This window comes from Mobula birostris, chromosome 1 (assembly GCF_030028105.1).
Source record: "Mobula birostris isolate sMobBir1 chromosome 1, sMobBir1.hap1, whole genome shotgun sequence".
Lineage (NCBI taxonomy): Eukaryota > Metazoa > Chordata > Chondrichthyes > Myliobatiformes > Myliobatidae > Mobula > Mobula birostris.
Genome location: NC_092370.1, coordinates 79,582,475 through 79,602,544, shown reverse-complemented (window position 1 = coordinate 79,602,544; position 20,070 = coordinate 79,582,475). Strand labels below are relative to the sequence as shown.

The following is a 20,070-nucleotide window of genomic DNA, read 5'->3' as shown; positions in this document are numbered from 1 at the left end:
GACAAGCTACCAGTAGATTTTCATCTAAAACTGCAAGACGGAGTACTAAGAGAATTGATGCAGTTTCAAAGGCAAAAGGTTTTCACCCCAAAACATGCTTGGGATGCTGAAAGGTCTGAAGGTAAATAAATCACTAGATGGACTACACCCAGTGTTCTGAAAGAGATAGCTGAAGAGATCGTGGAGGCATTAGTAATGATCTTTCAGGCATTAATAGATTCTGGAATTGTTGAAATGTCACTCCAATTCTCAAAAAGGAAGGGAGGCAGTAGAAACAAAATTACAGGCCAGTTAACCTGACTCAGTGATTGGTATGATGTTGGAGTCTACTATTACGGTTGTGTTTTCAGGATACTTGGAGGCACATGATGAAATAGATCAAAGTCAGTATGTTTTCCTTAAGGGGAAAACTTGCCTGACAAATGTGTTGGAATTCTTGGAGGAAATAACAGGCGGGATGGACAAAGGAGAGTCAATGGACATTGTTTATTTAGATCTTGTCAATGACTTGGATGATGGAATTGTGGATAAGCTTGCAGATGGTATGACACTAAGCTGAGAGGCGGCTGGTTTTGAGGAATCAGGGAGTCTACAGAAGGACTTAGACATATTGAGAGAAAGGACGAAGTAGTATCAGATGGAATATATTGTAGAGAAGTGTGAGGTCATGCATTTTGGTAGAAGGACTAAAGGCCTAGATTATTTTCTAAATGGTGAGAAAATTCAACAGAGTGCAAGGGGACTGGAGTCCTAGTGCAGAATTCCCCAAATGTTGACGTGCATGGTTAGTCAGTGGCAAGGAGAGCAAATGCAATTGTAGCGTTCATTTCGAGAGAACTAGAATACAAAAACAAGGATATAATGCTGAAGTTTTACAAGGCATTAGTTAGACTGCACTTGGAGCATTAGAGTAGTTTTGGTCCCTTATGTAAGAAACGAAATGCTGGCATTGGAGAGGGTCCAGAGGAGGTTCATGATAATAATTTCAGGAATGAATGGGTTAATGTATGAGGAGAGTTTTATGGCTCTGGACTTTCACTGGAATCTAGAAGAATGTGGGGGAAATCTCATTGAAACATATTTAATACTGAAAGGCCTAGATGGGGAGAGGATGTTTCGCATAGTGTGGGAGTCTAGTACCAGAGTCACAGCCTCAGAATGGAAAGACATGCATTTAGAACAGAGTTAAGGAAGAATTTCTTTAGCCAGAATCTGTGGTGAATCTGTGGAATTCATTGCTTCAGATGGCTGTGTCATTGCTTCAGGAGGTCAAGTCATTGAGTACATTTAAAACAGATTGATAGATTCTTGATTAGTCTGGGCATCAAAGGTCACAGGGAGAAGGTAGGAGAATAGGGTTGAGAGGGTTAATAAATCAGTCATGATGGAATGGCAGAGCAGACGATGGGCTGAATAGTCTAATTTTTCCTCCGTATCTTATGATCTATTGTCCAAGTATTGTATTCAAACCAGTCTCAATCACTTCCTCTGACAGTCCATTCAATATACAGACAACCTTCTGCATGAAGAAGTTTCTCCTCTGATCCCTGTTAAATCTTTCCCCTCTGACCAGAAACCTACACTCTCTAGTTCTTTACTTCCCAGTCCTGAGAAAAAGACAATGCACCCACACTATGCCCTTCATGATTTTACACACCACTCCTCCATCTCCTGTGCTCTAGGGAATAAAGTCCTAGCCTGTTCAACCTCTATCTTCTGAAACAGTTGAACTTACGTAGCAACAGCAAGGCCCCAAAAGCCATGAGCCCGATGGCGGCTGCACCCAAGCGGGCATTGTTGCCTTTCATAGCATTCGCCTTTTCGGAGCAGGAGGGTGAGTTGTTGGTGCACTCGACGACATGGACCTCTACGTCCTGGACCTTTCCAGACCCTTGGTGGTCCTCTACCTTCAAAGGCACTGTGAATGTTCCTGGCCACAGCTCCTGCCGAGACTGCAGTCCAACGCTGGTGTCTATGGGAGACGAAGACAGTAAAACAAAGGTGTTACATTTTATTTTAGTGAAGGCACTTTGCTGGGACTGTTTTCTCTGAAATGCTGAGATGATTGGCCATTTTCCCTGGAGTGTAAGAGACAGAAGGTGCTCTTATTGAGGCTTATAAAATTATGAGGGGCATAGGCAAGATGAATAGCCATGGCCTTTCTCTCCCTGCCCCCCAGGGTAGGGAAATCTAAAATTAGAGAGTTTAAAGTGAAACAAAGGGTTTGAAGTGGTTTCCTCCACTCAGATCAATATTTGGAACAAGCTGCCACAGGAAGGGTAGAGGTCCATGCAATTATGCAAGTTAAAAGGACACGTGTAGACCCATGGATAGGAAAGTGGCCTGGGTGAACCATCTGACCTGGTCCAGGGGCATAGATACTGACCCAGACCAGGGGATGTGCAGATGGACTTAAAGCGATCCGAATAAAGATGGCAGAGACAATTATTGCAGGAAAACTATTAATGCCATGGAAGAAGTTAACTCTGCACACAGCCATTAGTTAACTGAGGTTCCCAGTATATAGTTGAAGTCAAATGCTGTAAATTTAAAAGGCTGACCAATGGGTATTGTGTGTATTTGGGTTTTTAGTGGGTTTCCCTGTGTGGTAAGTGGATGCTATTCATTAGCGTGAGAAATAGGTTTGTTACAGATACGTTCTCAAAAAGAGAATTATAGCACAAATCCACAACAGAAGTACAGAAACAAATTAGAAGCAGGAGTAGGCTACTCAGCCCCTCAAACCTGTCCCATCATTCAATACGATTTGGCCAGAACTAACCCAGACTCCTGTGCCAACTCCTCAGATCCCCAATTTTTCCTATCTTCTCAATAATTATCTACCACCTTAAATATATCCAATGATCCACTAGCCTTGGGAGGTGAGGGATGGGGTGAGTGTGGTAAGTGAATTTCAGAGGGTCGCCACCTTTATAAAGAAGGGATTTATGTGTACCTCACTTTAAGTGACCAGCTCTATATTTTGTAGCTAGTTCCCCGTTTGTGACCTTCCAGCAACTTGTTGAGTGGGGTAGGGAGGGTGCGTGGAAATGGGGGCACCAGCATTCAGGAACATTCTTTTGCCAGTCCAATATCTGGCCTGGCCTGCAGATGTACCACATCTGCATTGTTGGCCTTCGAGTGAGGAGCGGAGACACAAGACTCCGCCCTGTGCTCCAATACCCCACATCCCTGCACCCTGCACATAAACAATAACCTGACAACGAACTCCACCCCCCGTCCCCAAAGCCAATCCCAAAAACTTCCTCCCAAAATAAGAAAACTAAAAGTGAAACTCAAACAGAAGCTTGACCTCAACAAGTCACATGGTCACATTGTTAAGTTGCATGAACAAGTTGGGCAAAAGATGGTTCTATGGTTCTTTGATTCCACAGAAACCCTTAAAAGCATTCCAAAGGACTTCCCCCAAGCCAATTCCTGAAATGGGTGGAGTCTCCCATCAAGAGACATGTTTTAGTGTGTTTTTATTTTGTGAGGTTCAGGAAAATGAGGAATGACCTACAAGATTCTATGAGGGTTTGACCAGGTTAGGTTAGTGTTAAGATGCAGGGATGTCGGGTGATCCACATGTGGGATGTGTGATCTCACTTTCAGGGAACTATGTACCTGTGCTCTTAGATCCCACTGCTCTATGACACTCCCCAGGGCCTATCATTCACTTTGAATGTCCTAGCCTGATCTGACGTCACAAATTAGAACACTTCTCATTTATCTGGTTTGAACACCATTTGCATTCCTCAGCCCATTTACTCAGCCGATCGAGAACCCCCATGTAATTTTTTTTTTAAAGGGACCAAGACTGCACAGTATTCCAGGTGTAACCTTATTATCACCCAGAATACTTGTAAATTGAAGACCAATTCCAACTAGCTGTGAAATAATTCTTACCATCTATGCGTAAAATCTTCCATTTATCAGCAACCTCAGGTACATCATCGAACTTAAAGGTAAAGGGAGCACCATTTGGATAGGAGTCCAGGTCTTCTGCAGTAACAATCAATGATTTGGCTGTGTCACACATGCAGGGCTGTAGGTTTTTAATGATGGGGATGTTATCGTTTTCATCATCTACCTCAATAACCACTGTCCCAGTGGAGGTCTTCGGTTTGGGGCCTGTGAGACAGAAAAGAAAGAAATTTTAATTAACAATCTGTAGATATGCTGAAGTATAGAGTCATACAGCATGGAGACAACCCCCGCAGCCTAACCTGTCCGTGTCGACAAAGATACCTACCTGAACTAGTCCCATATCTCTCCAAATCTTTCACATGTACATATCTAAATGTCTTTTAAACTTTGTAATTATACCCTTCCACAGGCAACTCATACCACACACCCAGCACCCTCTGTGAAAAACTTCCTTCTTCAGATACCCTTTAAATCTTTCTCCTCTTATTTTAAACCTACCCCCCACCCCAGTTCTTGATCCCCTAGTCCTGGTGGAAACAGACCGTGTGCATTTACTCTCATGTCCTTCATTTTATACACTTCCATAAGATCGTATCTTGGTTTCCTACCCTCCAGGGAAAACAGTCCCAGCCTTCCAGTCTCTCCACATAACTCAAGTCCCCCAGTCCTGGTAACGTCCTTGTGGAACCTTTCTGCAGCCTCCCTCGTTTAATCACATCTTTACTGTGATTAAGTTAAGAGGATGTAGAGGGTACAGTATGGTGACCAGAATTACATACAATATTCAGTGTAGTCTCACCAATGTCCTTTATAAGTGTCACAGGATGTCCCGACTTATGCACTCAACGCCCCTCCTAATGAAGACAACCATGCCATATGCTTGCTTCACCACTTTGTCGATGCGCGTCACCATGTTTTGGGAAATAGGTATGCGGATCCCCTCTTCTACAACATTTCCCAGGGTTCTGTTAGCTACTGTGCAAGTCCTGCTAAACTTCCCAAATTGCATCACTTGCCCGAGTTAAATTGCATTTACCATTCCTTTGCCCACTTTCTCAGTTGACCTTGCGTTTCCAGTTGACATGGGCATCATGGAGTTAAATCAGCAGAGAAACAGGACCTTTGATTCATCATAGCCAAGCTGACCATTATCAATACTGCTTACATTTACTTACCTTCAGTTCTTCTAGGCATTGGCAATTTAATTACTAGTTAAAGGTTCTGATGTTCTGCAGACTAGATACTTTTTAAAATGCCTTGGAAGTACCTGATCCACCACCTCAACCTTCCTAGCAGGAAATCTTGGGAGAGCATCAGTAAATGACACTGAACGTATATCACCAGTCACTCACCATCGTTACTTATGGCCAATACTGTTGCTGTGTACTTCCCATCGACTATATGCTCAGCTTCACGATCGGGCACCTTAGCAAGTGTTATTTCTGACGTTTCAGGGTTGATGTTGAAGAAGTTGGCTGGGTCGAAACCCTTTGCATACCTACAGGAAAAGGCACCATTGATTTTTCTTTCTGTGACTGGGATCTTGCGAGTGCATGTACACACACACACACACACACACACACACACACACACACACACACACACACACACACACACACACACACACACCCCTAATTGCCACAAGTGCACTCACACCACCATAGATAACAGCTCAGCACATCACAGAAAACCAGCCTCCCTTCCATGGACTCTGTCTATACTCCTCGCTGCCTCAGTAAAACACCTAACATAAAGACCCTGCCCAGCACAGACATCCTCTCTTTTCCTCCCTCCCATTGGACAGGAGATACAAAATCCTGAAAGGGATGTATAACCAGGCTCAAGAACAGCTTCTGTCAGCTCGTACAAGACTATTGAACCCTCCTCTAGAATGATAAAATGGACTCAACTTCAATCTATATTGTCATGGCCACTGCATCTCAGTGTCTGCCTGCACTATACTTTCTCTGTGACTAACACATCATTCTGCATTCAGTTATTACTTTTCCCCTGTATTACCTCAATGCACCTTTGTAATGAAATGATTGGTATGGATAGCATGCAAAACAGTTTCACTCTGCTTGGTAGACGTGTGAATAACCTAAGGAGAGATATTTTCACAGAGGGTGTTGTGAGTGAGGAGCGAGCTTCCAACTGAAGTGGTTGATTGCAGGCTCAATTAGAACATTTAAGAGAAATTTGGATAGGTACATAGACAAGAGGGGTATGGAGGCCTATGGTTCAGGTGTAAATAGTTGAGACTAGGCAGGCCAGGCCAATGTAAACTAGATGGGCTGAAGGGCCTGTTCTTGTGCTGTAGTGCTCTATGACTATGTGATAATGATAAACCAATTTTCCCTTGACACACACAGGTGTAAACACACAAGCAACGCTTTCAAGCACACCAGCCACACAGGGACACCACATCACAGGTTATGATGGGCAGGAACCCTTTACCTGACTCCCTCGCTCTCTTTCCCAGTATCCACACTGATGGCTGGGTATCTTCCAAGCGTCTGACCCAAATGGAACTTTTTCTTGTCTTCACCGACATGGATTCGCTTCTTAGTCGGCTTGAATGAAAATCCTTCCTTCTGATCCTTCACATTAACTTTTAACTTGATTGGTTTAATTCCACCAGGCCCGCCACCTCCGCCAGCCCCGCCACCTCCGCCAGCCCCGCCACCTCCGCCAGCCCCGCCACCTCCGCCAGCAAGGACTGAAGCATGGTAAGCTGCTTTGTTGGAAACCGTCAGGAGCAAGTTTCTGGTTGATGATTCCTCGTAGTCCAGTTCCTGTGGAGTATGAGAAAACACAAGTGTTAATAGGTAAACTGAGGGGCACTGCCAACCACAACTCAAGGCAAAATTTGAAAAAGATGTATTGACTTTGGAGACCGTGCAGAGGAGGTTCACAGTTGAAGGGGCTAGTCTAAAAAGGAGACATTGACTTGCTTGGGACCATACTTGCTTGCATTCAAAGAATGGGACAGAATCTTATAGAAACACACAAAACCACAAAAGGGATACACAAAAGAGGCTCCATTGGTTCCAAGTTGGTTCCATTGTTAGGTGAGACTGGGGGGCATAGCTTTAAGATTCAGGGGAATAAATTTAGGGTGGAGATGAGGAGAAACTGCTTTTCCAGGAGAATGGAAAATCTGTAGAATTGTCTGCACAGCAAATCAGTAGACGCTGCCTCATTAGATATATTTGAGAAACAGTTCAATATTTTATTGCATAGAAGGGGAATTAAGGGTTATTATGGGAGGTAGGTGGAGCTGAGTTCACAGTCATACCAGCCATTATCTTACTGAATGGTGGAACAGACTTGACAGGCCAGGTAACCAACTCCTATTCCTTACATACATTCCTTTGCTGTCAGACAAAATTAAACCCCACAATATTCAGTCAGTGAATAAAAGAAAAAAAACTCATTTCTATGATGCCTTCTGCATCCCAGTCAAATCACCTCAATAAAGAGCAATGCTGAAAATCCGACATAAAGTTGGGGTTGTTGGAAACCTGCAGCAAATCAGCCAGCAAGGATTAGGATCAGGTTTATTGCTACTGACATACGGTACACCATGAAATGTGTAGCTCTGTGGCAGCAGCACTGTGCAAGACAAAACATGCTGTACGTTACAAGCAAAAAAAGTGCGAAAGCAGAATAGTGAGTTAGTGCTCACAGTTTGATGTACTGTTCTGAAATCTAATTTTGGAGGGGAAGAAGCTGTTCTTAATGTGAGTGTGGGCATTCAGGCTCCTGTTCCTCCTTCCTGATGGCAATGCTGACAAGAGGAATATTGAGTAAGTAGAGGTTACATTTCAAAGTTCAGCTATTTACCCTCAGGTCTGGGTCATTTACAACATGGCAGCAGGATTTTCAAGTACACTGCACCTCCTCTGTCCCATTCTCTCCCTCTCCTGATCCACCTCAGACTTCTCTCACAATCCATACTTTACAAACCTATTGCCCTGTTTTTTTTTTGTCCCCTTAGCCATTCTATCTGCCCATCACCCACACACTCCCCTCCCCCATCCACTGGGTCCCCTCCCCCCAATGTTCCCATCAGCCCTCCCCACCTTCCTATCTGCTTCAATGCTCCACCTTTGCTATCCGATTCTATCAGTCACAGCCCTTTCACTATCGCCTCCTAGCCTAGGTCATCATCACCAGCCTTCTATCCCTAAAATGACTATCAGAGTGCATCATGACTGGTTGCATCAAGGTCTCTTACAGAAATTCAGATGCACAGGAATACAAGCAGCTACAAAGAGTAGTGCACTCTGGCCAACACATCACACTCTTCCCCTCTATTGGTAGTATCTACACGAGGTGGGGCTTCAAGAAGGCAACATCCGTCAAAAATCTCCACCATCCAGGCCATGCCATCTTCTTGCAGACACCATCAAGAAAGAGGCACAGAAGCCCGAAGTCCCACATCACCAGGCTCAAGAACAGCTACTATCCTTTGACCATCTGTTTCTTGAACCAACTGGCACAATCCTAATCATAGCCAATAGCAATACTAACTATTTTGCACTAAAATGGACTTTTGTTTTTGTTTTGGTTGCATTCTTTCTGGTAGGAATTGTACATAATTTATGTTTTCCTTGTGAATGCTGCTTCCATGTTGCTCTGTGCCTCTGATGCTGTTGCAAGTGGGTTTTTCATTGCACCTGTTCAGACACGTACTTGTGCACACGATAATAAACTCAACTTTCAGCCACTCCTCACCTGGATCCACTCACTTTCCAGCTCTTGCCTCACCACCCCCCCCCCCCCACCCCTTTACACTGGTGATTCCTTCTCTATTCATTCAGTCCGGGTGAAAACATCAACTGACAACTTCCCTCCACAGATACTGCCCGACCTGCTGAGTTCCTCCAGCAGATTACTTGTTGTTCCAGATTCCAGTATCCGCAGTCCCTTGTCTTTTTGTTGTTTTCTCCAGACCTTCTTGACCTGCTGATTGCTTTTAGTATTTAACTTTTCATCTTTCCACATCCTCTCTATCTAGGCCTTTCAATGAGCTTCAACAGGTTTCAATGAGCTTCTCCCATCCAGACAGTACAAGTCCAGAGCCAACCAATGCTCCAGAGATACAATGCAGGAGATTGCGGACGTAGCCCAGTCTGACAAAAACAAGCCCCTCCTCCATGGACTCTGTATCCTCTGCCTGATGGGAAGGGTTTTTTATTACATTGGCTGTTTTCCTGAGGCAGCAAAAAGTGTAGACAAAAGTTTGAAAACGTGCACCAAACTCAAGGACAGCTTTTATTTTGCTATTATCAGACTCTTGAACAGACCTCCCAGGACATATGAACTCACGATTCTTCAATCTATTGCATCATAGCCCTTGCAGTTTATGTGTCTGTCTGCACTTCTTCCATAAATAATATTCTGTTATTGCTTTTCATTTTGTACTATCTCAGAGCACTTCTGTATAAAATGACATGTTGGATGGCACAGAAGAAGTTTTTCTACAGTATCTTGGTGCAAGTGACAATAATAAATCAGTTACCAATAGTGACAGCTCACTGCCAGAGTTTCTCCAGCTGAGTTGTTTGCTGCTTCAAATTCTAGATTCTGCAGTCGCCCAGTCCTTTTTTACTTCCAACTCTCATCAATTCTAAATTGACAACCGGTCTGAGATACCAACTGGTCCTTCAAGAGCACTGAAGTATAGGCTAATCATCCTCAACCTTCCCTCATGGGACAATCCCCTCAACCCTTGCATCAGCCTCGCACTCCTAAAGAACATCCTCCTTCCGTTATAACAGAATAAGTACGACGTCTCTGGATTTTCAACATTACCTTCTGAAGTATCAAAATTCCTTCATTAGTTTGCTCATCCATTTCGAACCTGAAGTGTCCGTCCTCATTCCCCTCAATAATTTCAAAGTTCCCCAGCCAGTTGTCAGTAAATTCTTGGTCCTTATCGAACACTTTGATCCGTATGACATCATCACTCAACGTATTCTCTGGAACAGATACCTCATACTGAAGAAAAAAAGGAAACAAAGTTGTGAATTAAATTACATTCATCCAACAGAAATCTTTTCCACTTAAGATTGCAGAGGTACAAAGATTGAAGAGATATTGACAACTCTTCTAAAAACCACAGCATTTATCATCCTGTCTTGGAAATATGTCCCCATTCCTTTCTCAGTGGGTCTAAGTTTTGCAAATCCCTCCCCTACAGCTTGGATCACTTCATCAAAATATCTTCTTATATACAAGAAACTGTTAAAGTGTTCAGTTTTCCTTTAAAAATAAAAAAAAGTGTGCACGATAGTGGTAACACAAAATTTTTATGGAAATTGTCAGGATTCCTACCTCTTCTTTTTCAGTTGTAGGAATATTATCATTGACATCCAGGATCTGGATTTGGGCATTTGCTGTAGTGAACAATCCTTCTGCTTTTCCATTTAGGTCACGGGCTTCCACAAGAAGAGTGTACAAGTCTTGGGTCTGAATCAAAATAAGGCAAAAAATGATTGTAACATTATTCGTTTTAAGAACTACTTTCTGAATACCCAGAAAACTACCCAATTGCTAATTTCCTTGACTATTCCTGAGAACTCAGTTGCCCTTCTGGAATTTTAAGGATAGAGATTATCGTAACAGCTCTGCCCATTACCACAAGAAACTGCAGAGTTGTGGGTGCAGCTCAGAACATCATGAAAACCAGCCTCCCTTTTATGGACTATCTACACCAGCTGCCTCAGTAATGAAGTTATCACATGTACATCGAAACATAGTGAAATGTGTTGCATGCATTAACAACCAACTCACCCAAGGGTGTGCTGGGGGCACTTGCAAGTGTCATCACACATTCCAGTACCAGCACCGCATGCCCACATTGCTTGGTAGAACACAATAAGCAATCAATATAAACAGACACCACCCACACCGAATATTCTCTCTTCTCATCCCTCTTTCTCACCAGGTAGAAGATATAAAAGCCTGGTAGTACATATCACTAGACTCAACTACAGCTTCTACCCTGCTCTTACAAGAGCATCAAATGGTTCCCTAGTACACTGAGATGGCCTTGACCTCATAACCTACCTTGCACCATGTGGTCTACCTGCACTGCACTTTCTCTGCAGCTGTTGCACTTTATTTTGCATTCTGTTACTGTTTTACCTTGCAGCAACCAACTCAATACACTGTGTAATGAACAGAATGCAAGACAAGCCTTTTTCCTTTATCCTGATACATGTGACAATAACTAATTCCAATTCATAGCCTTATACCTTATTGGCTGCCTACACTGTACTTTCTCTGTAAATATTCTGCATTTTTATTGCTTTTTGTACTACCTTAATCCACTGATAAAATTAAATAAATATAATGAAGTTTTTCACTGTACCTCTGTACAGGTGACAGCAATAAACCAATTCTAATTCCAAACGGGGACCAAACACAGGCAAATTGGACTAGTTATATCAGAATCAGGTTTATTACCACTGGCAAATTACATGGTTTGTTGTTTTATGGCATCAGTACAATACAAAGACAGTAGCTTCCCTATCACTGATACAAGACAAACTGGTCTATAGCAACACACTGGAGGAACTCAGCAGGTCGGGCAGCATCCGTGGAAACGATCAGTCAACGTTTTGGGCCGGAACCCTTCGTCAGGACTGAAGAGGGAAGGGGCAGAGGCCCTATAAAAAAGGTAGGGGGAGGGTGGGACGGAGAAACTGATGCAAAATACCACACCTTCTGCCTCCAAGCACATATTCGCTCAGTCTTTGGGTGGTCCTACCTTCACCCTAGCCTCCTTCTTTCACTCAAATGCCTTACAGTTCTTAGTCCTACTTGCCAAGGTTATGTCATGCTAACTCCAGACTCTCCTAATTCCCTTCCTGAGTTCTTTTCTGGCCTTTTTAAAAAAAATAATCCACAGGGCCTTGAATTGATCTTATCTTCTAAAAACTTAGAATTGTTTCCTTTTCCCTTCTTGACTAAATTCCCCACCTCTTTGTCCGATGTTTCTTTACCTTGGCATCTTTGTCCTTCCTTCTTACTGTGTAGTTGCTCTTCAAACACCCTCCACATCAGGTGCTGACTTGCCCAAAATCAGTTCCCAGTTAAGACTTCCCAGTTCCTACCTAATACTTTTGTCTCTGCTCCTTCTTGTGCAAAATCCATAATGGCCCTCATTCATAGCTACTTAAAACTTAAGGAGTTGTGATCACTGTTCCGGCAATACTTTCCACAGAAATGCCTGTTATCTGACCAGACTCTTCTCAGGACCAAGTTGAGTATGGCCCATTTTATAGTTGGAATATTTCCATACTTTTAAGACTATAAGATACAGGAGCAGAATTAGGCCATTTGGCCCATCGAGTCTGCTCCACTATTTCATCTTGCTTGATCCAATTTTCTCCTCAGCCCCAGTCTCCTGCCTTCTCCCCATATCCTTCATGCCCTGACCAATCAAGAATCTATCAACCTCTGCCTTAAATATACATATAGACTTGGCCTCCACAGCTGCTTGTGGCAAAGAATTCCACAGATTCACCACCCTCTGGCTAAAGAAATTCTTCATCTCCATTGTATAAGAATGCCCCTCTATTCTGAGGCTGTGTTCACTCATCTTAGATTCTCCCACTATTGGAAACATCGTCTCCACAACCACTATCAAGGCCATTCACCATTCAATGGGTTTCAATGAGACAACCTCTCATTTTTCTGAATTCTAGTGAATAAAGGTCCGGAGTCAACACTCTTCATACAACAAGCCACTTAATCCTGGAATCATTTTTGTGAACCTCCTTTGAACCCTCTCCAGTTTCAGCACATCCTTTCCAAGATAGCGGACCTAAAACTGCTCACAGTACTCCAAGTGAGGCCTTTTCAGTACTTTATAAAGTCTCAACATTACATTTTTGCTTTTATATGTTAGTCCTCTTGAAATGAATGCTAACATTGCATTTGTCTTCTTCACCAAAGACTCATCCTGCAAATTATCCTTCAGTGCCTCAAGTTTTTGTAATTTCTCTCCATTTAGAAAATAGTCAACCCTTTCATTTCTTCTACCAAAGTGCATGATCATACACCTCAAAACACTTTCTATCTGCTATTTATTTGCCCATTCTCCTAATCTGGCCAAAACCTTCGGTAACTTTTCTACTTCCTCAAAACTACATGCCCCTCTCCCCTTCTCCACATCATCTGCAAACTTTGCAACAAAAGCCATCAACTCCATCATCTAAATTATTGACATATAACATTAAAAAAATAGTCCCAACACTGACCTCTGTAGAACACTAGTCACCCACAGCCAACCAGAAAAGGTTCCCTGTGTTCCCCACTATTTGCATCTTGCCAATCAGCCACTGCTTAAACCAAGCTAGAATCTTTCCCTTGTAGCTTGATAAGCAGCCTGATGCTTGGCATCTTGTCAAAGGTCTGGGTGTCAATACCTCCAAGGACCTAATCTAGACCCAACATATTGATGGAGCCATAAAGAAGGCAAGGCTGCAACTATATCTCATTAGGAGATTTGGTATGTCACCAAAAACATTTGCAAATGTACCATGTAGAGCAACCTAACTGGCTGCATCACCGTCTGGTATGGGACTGCTGCTGGTGGTGGGGGGGGGGGGGGGGGGGGGTGGCTATTGAAGAGAGTTGTAAAATTAGTCAGCTCCATCATGGGCACTGGCCTCCTTAATATCCAGGATATCTTCAAGGAGCAGTGCTTCAGAAGGATAGTGTCTATCATTAAGGACCGCCCACCACTCAGGACATGCCCTCTTCTCATTGCTACCATCAAGGAGGTACAGCTTCTTCCCCTTTACCATCCAATTTCTAAATGGACATTGAACTCATGAGCACTACCTTACTACATTTCTTTTTTTGCACTACTTATTTAATTATTTAATACATCTACATTACACACATTTAATATAATTCATTCCCCCCCATATTATGTATTGCATTGTAGTGCTGCCACAAAGTTAATAAATTTCTCAACATACGTCAGTGATATTAAACACAATTATGAAATGCTCATTAAGAAACCAGGCAAAGGATTTTCTCCCAAAACATTGCCTGTCAATCTCCCTCCACGATGTTGCTTGAGTTTGTGTGTGTACCTGTGCATGTGTGCATTGCTTGAGATTTGTCAGTTAGCTTAAAACATATCTTAGATTGTTAGTGAATTACGGAACTCACCTCTCTGTCCAAGTTATTTGTCAGTGTTCTAATTTCTCCAAAGGAGTTTGAAGCAAACATCTCTTTGCCCCCCTGATACAAAATTTTGTACTGAATTAGAGCATTCTCTCCTTCATCTTTATCTGTTGCATTTAATGACAATACCGGTGTGCCTGGAATAAAACAATGAAAAATTCAGTACCTTACACAAGATCACATACGCTGCCGAACCCCAGTTTTCACGGCATTTATATTCTGTGCATGGATGGCTATGACGACAAGCTTGAACTAGAAATGCAGAACAAAAAAGCTGCTTCCTACCAGGCTAACTGGTTTAAATGCTTAAGAGGTGATTTGAGAACTGGAAACTGCATATTATATTTCCAGAGTGTCTTTATGCCTTTCCTGCTTTGCTTTACAAGGATGTTGTTGAACAAATTTTACCTCAGAGCTTGGCCAAATAAAGGATATTCAAAGTCATCTTTTAAAATCAATTAAAGAATTGAATAAAGGGGCCAAAACTGCCTTTCTGATGCTTGATGAGCTCCTAGTCTGGTTCCCTTTGATTCTTCTTCAACTTTGAGCCTAGATGTTGATTTTTTAATAATGCTTCTGTTAAACTTAACTAGGCCACAACATTGCTTTCTCTGTGAACTCAATTGGATCTCAGTTCATGTGTAGGATATGGTTCACACTGAGACTATCATTTAATAATCACCATTTTGAACATCATGCTAAACCCCTTTGTTGGTTTATTTTTTCACATGCACCAAGATACAATAAAAAGCTCTGTATACATGCCACCTAGGTGGAACATTCTGTATACAAATACGTCGCGGTAGTACAAAAGGGAAAAGCAATGCAGATATTGATGAGCTGGTAAAATAATAAGACAGACAGATGCAATTTCAATCCTGATAAGTGCAAGGCAATGCACTAAGGGAGGACTAACACAGGGAGATATAGACAGTAGATGGCAGGGCGCCAGGATGTATTCAGGAACAGAGGGACCTTGGTCTACAAGCCTACAGATCCCTGAAAGCGGTCGAACAGGTAGTTAAGGTGGTGAAGTAGTCATACGAGATCCTTCCCTTCATTTGCAGGGGTACAGTATACAAGAGCAGGAAGATCATCATACAACTTAAAAACTCATGGATTAGATCACAGCTGAAGTATTGTGTATAGTTTTCGTCAGCACATTACAGAGAGGGTGTGATTGCACTGAAGAAGGTGCAGTGGAAATTCATCTGGATGTTGCCTGGAATGGAATATTTCAGTTGTGTGGAGAGACTAGTTAGCTATGTTTACTTTCCTTGGAAAAAATGGAGAGAATCATTTTATTGGTACGTAAAGTTAGAAGGCACATTAAAAGGATAGACAGGAAGAACGTTTTTCCCCATAACATGGGTATCTATAACAAGGAAGCAAAGGTTTGCTGTGAGGTTTAGGAAGAACTATTTCATTCAGAGGGTGGTTGGATTCTGGAACAGACTGCCTAAAGAGGTGCTGGAGGCAGAGACTCTCACTACATTTACAAGTTATATGGATGAGCACTTGAATCAAAGTGGAGAAAGACTAAGGAGCAAACTCCAGAAAATTCTATTAGTATAGATAGGTATGAAATGGTTGGCAAATATATGTAGACTTTGTGCTCTCTGGTCCATCAAGTTTTTGGCCTGGAGTCAAATGTAGAATAGTGGATTTCCTGAAGGGCAAGCTTAAAATTCGAGGGGTAAGAGTTAATAGGGATTTGAGGGACAAGGTACAAAAAAAATTTGGAGGAACATGGCAGGTCAGGCAGCATGGAGGGAAATAAAGAGTTCAGGGTAAAATGATGAAGGGTCTCTGCCTGAAACGTCAACTGGTTTTTTCCCCTTCACTGATGCTGCCTGACCTGCTGAGTTCCCCTAGTGTTCTGTGCGCCTTGCTCAAGGATCTCCAGAATCTCATGTATCTGAGGAACAACTTTTTCAACAAGGAATGGTGGGTATTTTTTAAATGAACTGCCAAAGGAAGTGACAGAGGCAGTTACAATTACAACGTTTAAAAAACACTGGACGGGAAAGGTTTCGAGGGACATGGACCAAATGTGGACAAATGAGACGAGCTTCAAATGGGGATTAACAACATTTCATTATCATTGTAAGGCCATTTTTTGAGACAAGGTTATTAACAAAATTTAAATTCCTCAACTGGTGAGTTGGGACTTGGATCAGAATATCTGGATTAGTGGTCTCAGAGCCTGTGCATTACAGGACCATGGACTTAACCACTGCATCACCACAACACAGTGGGAAGTTTAATTTCTAACTGAACAGGGAGCAAATTTCCTTTATTATCTTTGAACAAAATGCATAGTTCTTACCAAATTGGGATAATTCTTCAACACTTCCTTCAAACACTTCTGTTACGAAGTCCGGGCGATTATCATTAATATCTACAACTTTGATCTCAAGTACAAGAGGATTCTCAACCGTTTCACCATGAGAATTCAAGGCTTGTCCTGTCAACTGAATCAGGAATAAAATAAATCTCAAATCAAGGAAAATGCAAGAAATATACTCATTCAACTTCGCAAAATAGGTCATTTTTAATTGTTGCCAGATGCACTAGGGTACAGTGAAAAATTTCATTTTGCACACCATTGACACAGATCATTTATTCACATCAGTACATCCAGGTAGTACAGAAGGGAAAACAATTACAGAATGCAGAAATTAGTGTTAAATAGCAAGTGCAATGAGGCAGACGGTAAGGTGCAAGATCATAATGAGGTAGATTATGAAGGTAAGAGTTCATTTGATTGTACAAGAGGACCATTCAATAGTCTTACAAAACTGGGGTACAAACTGTCCTGAGCCTAGTTCTTTTTTCTCCAGCCCTACAGAAGGGTCTCGGCCTGAAACTTCGACCATACTTTTTTCTCTCTTCCCCCCCCCCCCCCCCCCCACCCCCATTGATGGTGCCTGGCCTGCTGAGTTCCTCCAGCGTTTTGTGTACGTTGCTTGGATTTCCTGCATCTGAGATTTTCACTTATTTGAGCCTGGTGATATATACTTGCAGACTTTTGCACCTTCTGCCTGATGGGAGGGGAGAGAAAAGAGAATGCCCAGCGTGTTTGATTATGTTGGTGGCTTTACCAAAGCTGCGAGAAATGTAGACAGAGTCTGTGGATGGGGGTGTAGTTTTCATGATATGCTGAGCAGTGTCAACAAATCTCTGCAGTTTCTGAAGTCTTGGGCAGAGTAGTCACCATACCAAGTGATGACCAATTATTTTAGTATCTTAGAGGAGTTTGAGGCATTGGTTAGCTTTCTTGGTGTGATATTTGTGTGGCTGGGCCAGTACAGGCTTTCGATGATATTCACTCCTGGGAACTTTCAGCCTTTTGACCTCTGGAGATAGGAGCTCCTGCACTAACCTCCTTTCTGAAGTCAAAGACCACCTCTCATTTCGCTGACATTGAGGAGAAGATTGTTATCATGACACTGTTTACTAATCCTACCTCCCTCTTGTTCTCTGGCTCGTTGTGTCATTTTGTTATTTGCAAACTTGTAGTTAGTGTTAAAGCTGAATCTGGCCTTGCAGTTGTGAATGCAAGGCTTATCTTAATATAATTATATTGCTATTAGGGGGAGCTTGCAATGTGCTGAATGCCCTACAACACAACCTAATATGGTGCTGCTAGTCACCAAGCCACAGTTCATTATTTTCACACCCATGGATTCCTGATTTACCATTATACTCAGGTTTCTCCATTATAATAGCAGCCTCATGAGTGGTAATAAGATTTACCATTATACTCAGGTTTCTCCATTATAGTAGCAGCCTCATGAGTGGTAATAAGACTATAAGATATAGGAACAGAATTAGGCCATTTGGCCCATCGAGACTGCTCTGCCATTTCATCATGGTGGATTCATTTTTTCCCCTCAGCCCCAGTCTCCCCCTCCCCCCATGTGACAATACTACAATACCTCCCCCATGTGACAATACCTTCCCATATGACAATATCACAATATCTCCCCCATGTGACAATACTACAATACCTCCCCATGTGACAATACTACAATACCTCCCCCATGTGACAATACTGCAATATCTCCTCCATGTGACAATACTGCAATATCTCCCCCATGTGACAATAATGCAATACCTCCCCCATGTGACAATACTACAATATCTCCCCACACACGTGACAATATTAAACAAATACTATATTTTCTTCAAGTTTTTCCTCCATGTACCTCAGATACAAAGAAAAGGCAAAACAAAACAGAAGAACTGGTCATTAACTTCAGGAGGCAGGACTGAGTACTGATCCCATCTGTGTCATTAATGCTGAGACAGAGCTGGTTGTGAGCTGCAGTTTTGAAGGTGTAAATATCACCAATAGCTTCCCTTGGTCCAACCATGCAGATTCTATAACCAAGAAAGTGCACGAGTGTCACTATTTCCTCAGGAAGCCAAGGGAAGTTAGTATGTCCCTAATGACCCAATGATTACAGATATACCATGGAAAGCATCCTATCCAGATGCATCACAGCTTGGTACGGCATCTGTCCTGCCCAAGACTGCAAGAAATTGCAGATCTAACCCAGTCCATCATGAACACCGACCACTGATTGTCTATATTTCTCACTGCCTTTCGAAAGTAGCTAACATAATCATAGACTTTTCCCTACCCCATCAGACAGGAGATCCAAATGCATGAGAACAAACAGGACAGCTTTTTACCCGTTATCAAACTCTTGAATGGATTCCCAGTATAATAAAGATGAACTCTTGATCTCAATCTGCCTTGTCAAGGCCCCTGCCACCTGTAATGCACTTTATAATTGCCACACCGTATTCTGCATTCTCTTTTCTCTGTTTTATGGATGTCTGTGAAGAGTAAGAATTTCAGGTTGTATACTGCATACACTCTGATATTAAATTGAACCATTTTGTATTACCTCAATATATTATATATTGAATGATCCACCTGAATGGCATGCCAAGCAAAAATATTCATCTTACCTTGGTACACGTGACAATAATAAACCAAGTACTAATCCCCGTTGCCAAATTTAGAACATTGCTGCTTCACTTCTCATCCATTTCTACAAGATAAATGCAACTTGCACTTGTATAAAATTGTACTATGCAAAGGCATTTCCCATTGGGCTAGCTGATGCTAGGAATAGTAACAACAATAAAATTCTCTTTCTAAAGTCCATTTTCATCCGGACAAAAGTGAACCATGATCCAGGATTCTTGATTTTATGAAATGGCGTGGCTAGCCAGTGAGAATTGTTAATCATTGACATTATGTGACACATTAAAGAGGTTTTACAGGCAGGCACCTTTACTTTCTTAGAAGGTTTCTTGCAGCCATTATGCAGGAGGTACAAGAGCATGAGGTTCCACAGCAACAGGTTCAGGAGCAATAATTTCTCCTAAACCATCTGCTTCTTGAACCAATGAGCACAACCCTAATCGTATTTCAGTACGGCAACACCAGGACCACTTTGCGCTAAAACGGATTTAAAAAAAAAATGGTTGTAATTGTTTTCTTTCTTGCATATGTTTTCCGTGAATGATGCTCATCTGATGCTACAAGTCTATGATGCTTTTGTAAGCTTTTCATTGCACCTGGGCATTTATGTACTGTGCATATGACAGTAAACTCTACTTCGTCTGGACTTGACCAGGATTAACATTCAATATAGGCAGTCCTATTCCAGAGGAGGACCCAGTGATTGAAACTTACCGTAAACTTTGGAGTTTTTTCACGATCCACTTCTCCTGTGATACTTAAATCGCCATTTTGACGATCAATCACAAACAAGCCGACTGGAGGCCTGTCTGCCCCTGGGCCGCTGATTTTGTAGGTCAATTTTCCGAAATGATCAATGTCAGAGGCAATCTAAAGAAAGAGGAGATTTGTTACAGTTAATACAGTATATGAATGATTGACCACCA

At 42.2% G+C, this 20,070-nt stretch overlaps 1 protein-coding gene across 1 annotated transcript in view; it reads right to left on the bottom strand.

The window, feature by feature from the left end:
• Positions 1-20,070, bottom strand: part of LOC140197607 (desmoglein-2-like) — a 73,314-nt gene that overhangs the window by 17,793 nt on the left and 35,451 nt on the right. The window contains exons 5-13 of the mRNA XM_072257818.1: positions 19,859-20,014; positions 16,472-16,616; positions 14,128-14,279; positions 10,273-10,407; positions 9,751-9,936; positions 6,388-6,725; positions 5,283-5,428; positions 3,910-4,134; positions 1,736-1,972 (exon numbers count right to left, since the gene is read on the bottom strand). Of these exons, the coding sequence (XP_072113919.1) occupies positions 1,736-1,972; positions 3,910-4,134; positions 5,283-5,428; positions 6,388-6,725; positions 9,751-9,936; positions 10,273-10,407; positions 14,128-14,279; positions 16,472-16,616; positions 19,859-20,014 (1,720 nt within the window). The remainder of the gene's footprint in view (positions 1-1,735; positions 1,973-3,909; positions 4,135-5,282; positions 5,429-6,387; positions 6,726-9,750; positions 9,937-10,272; positions 10,408-14,127; positions 14,280-16,471; positions 16,617-19,858; positions 20,015-20,070) is intronic.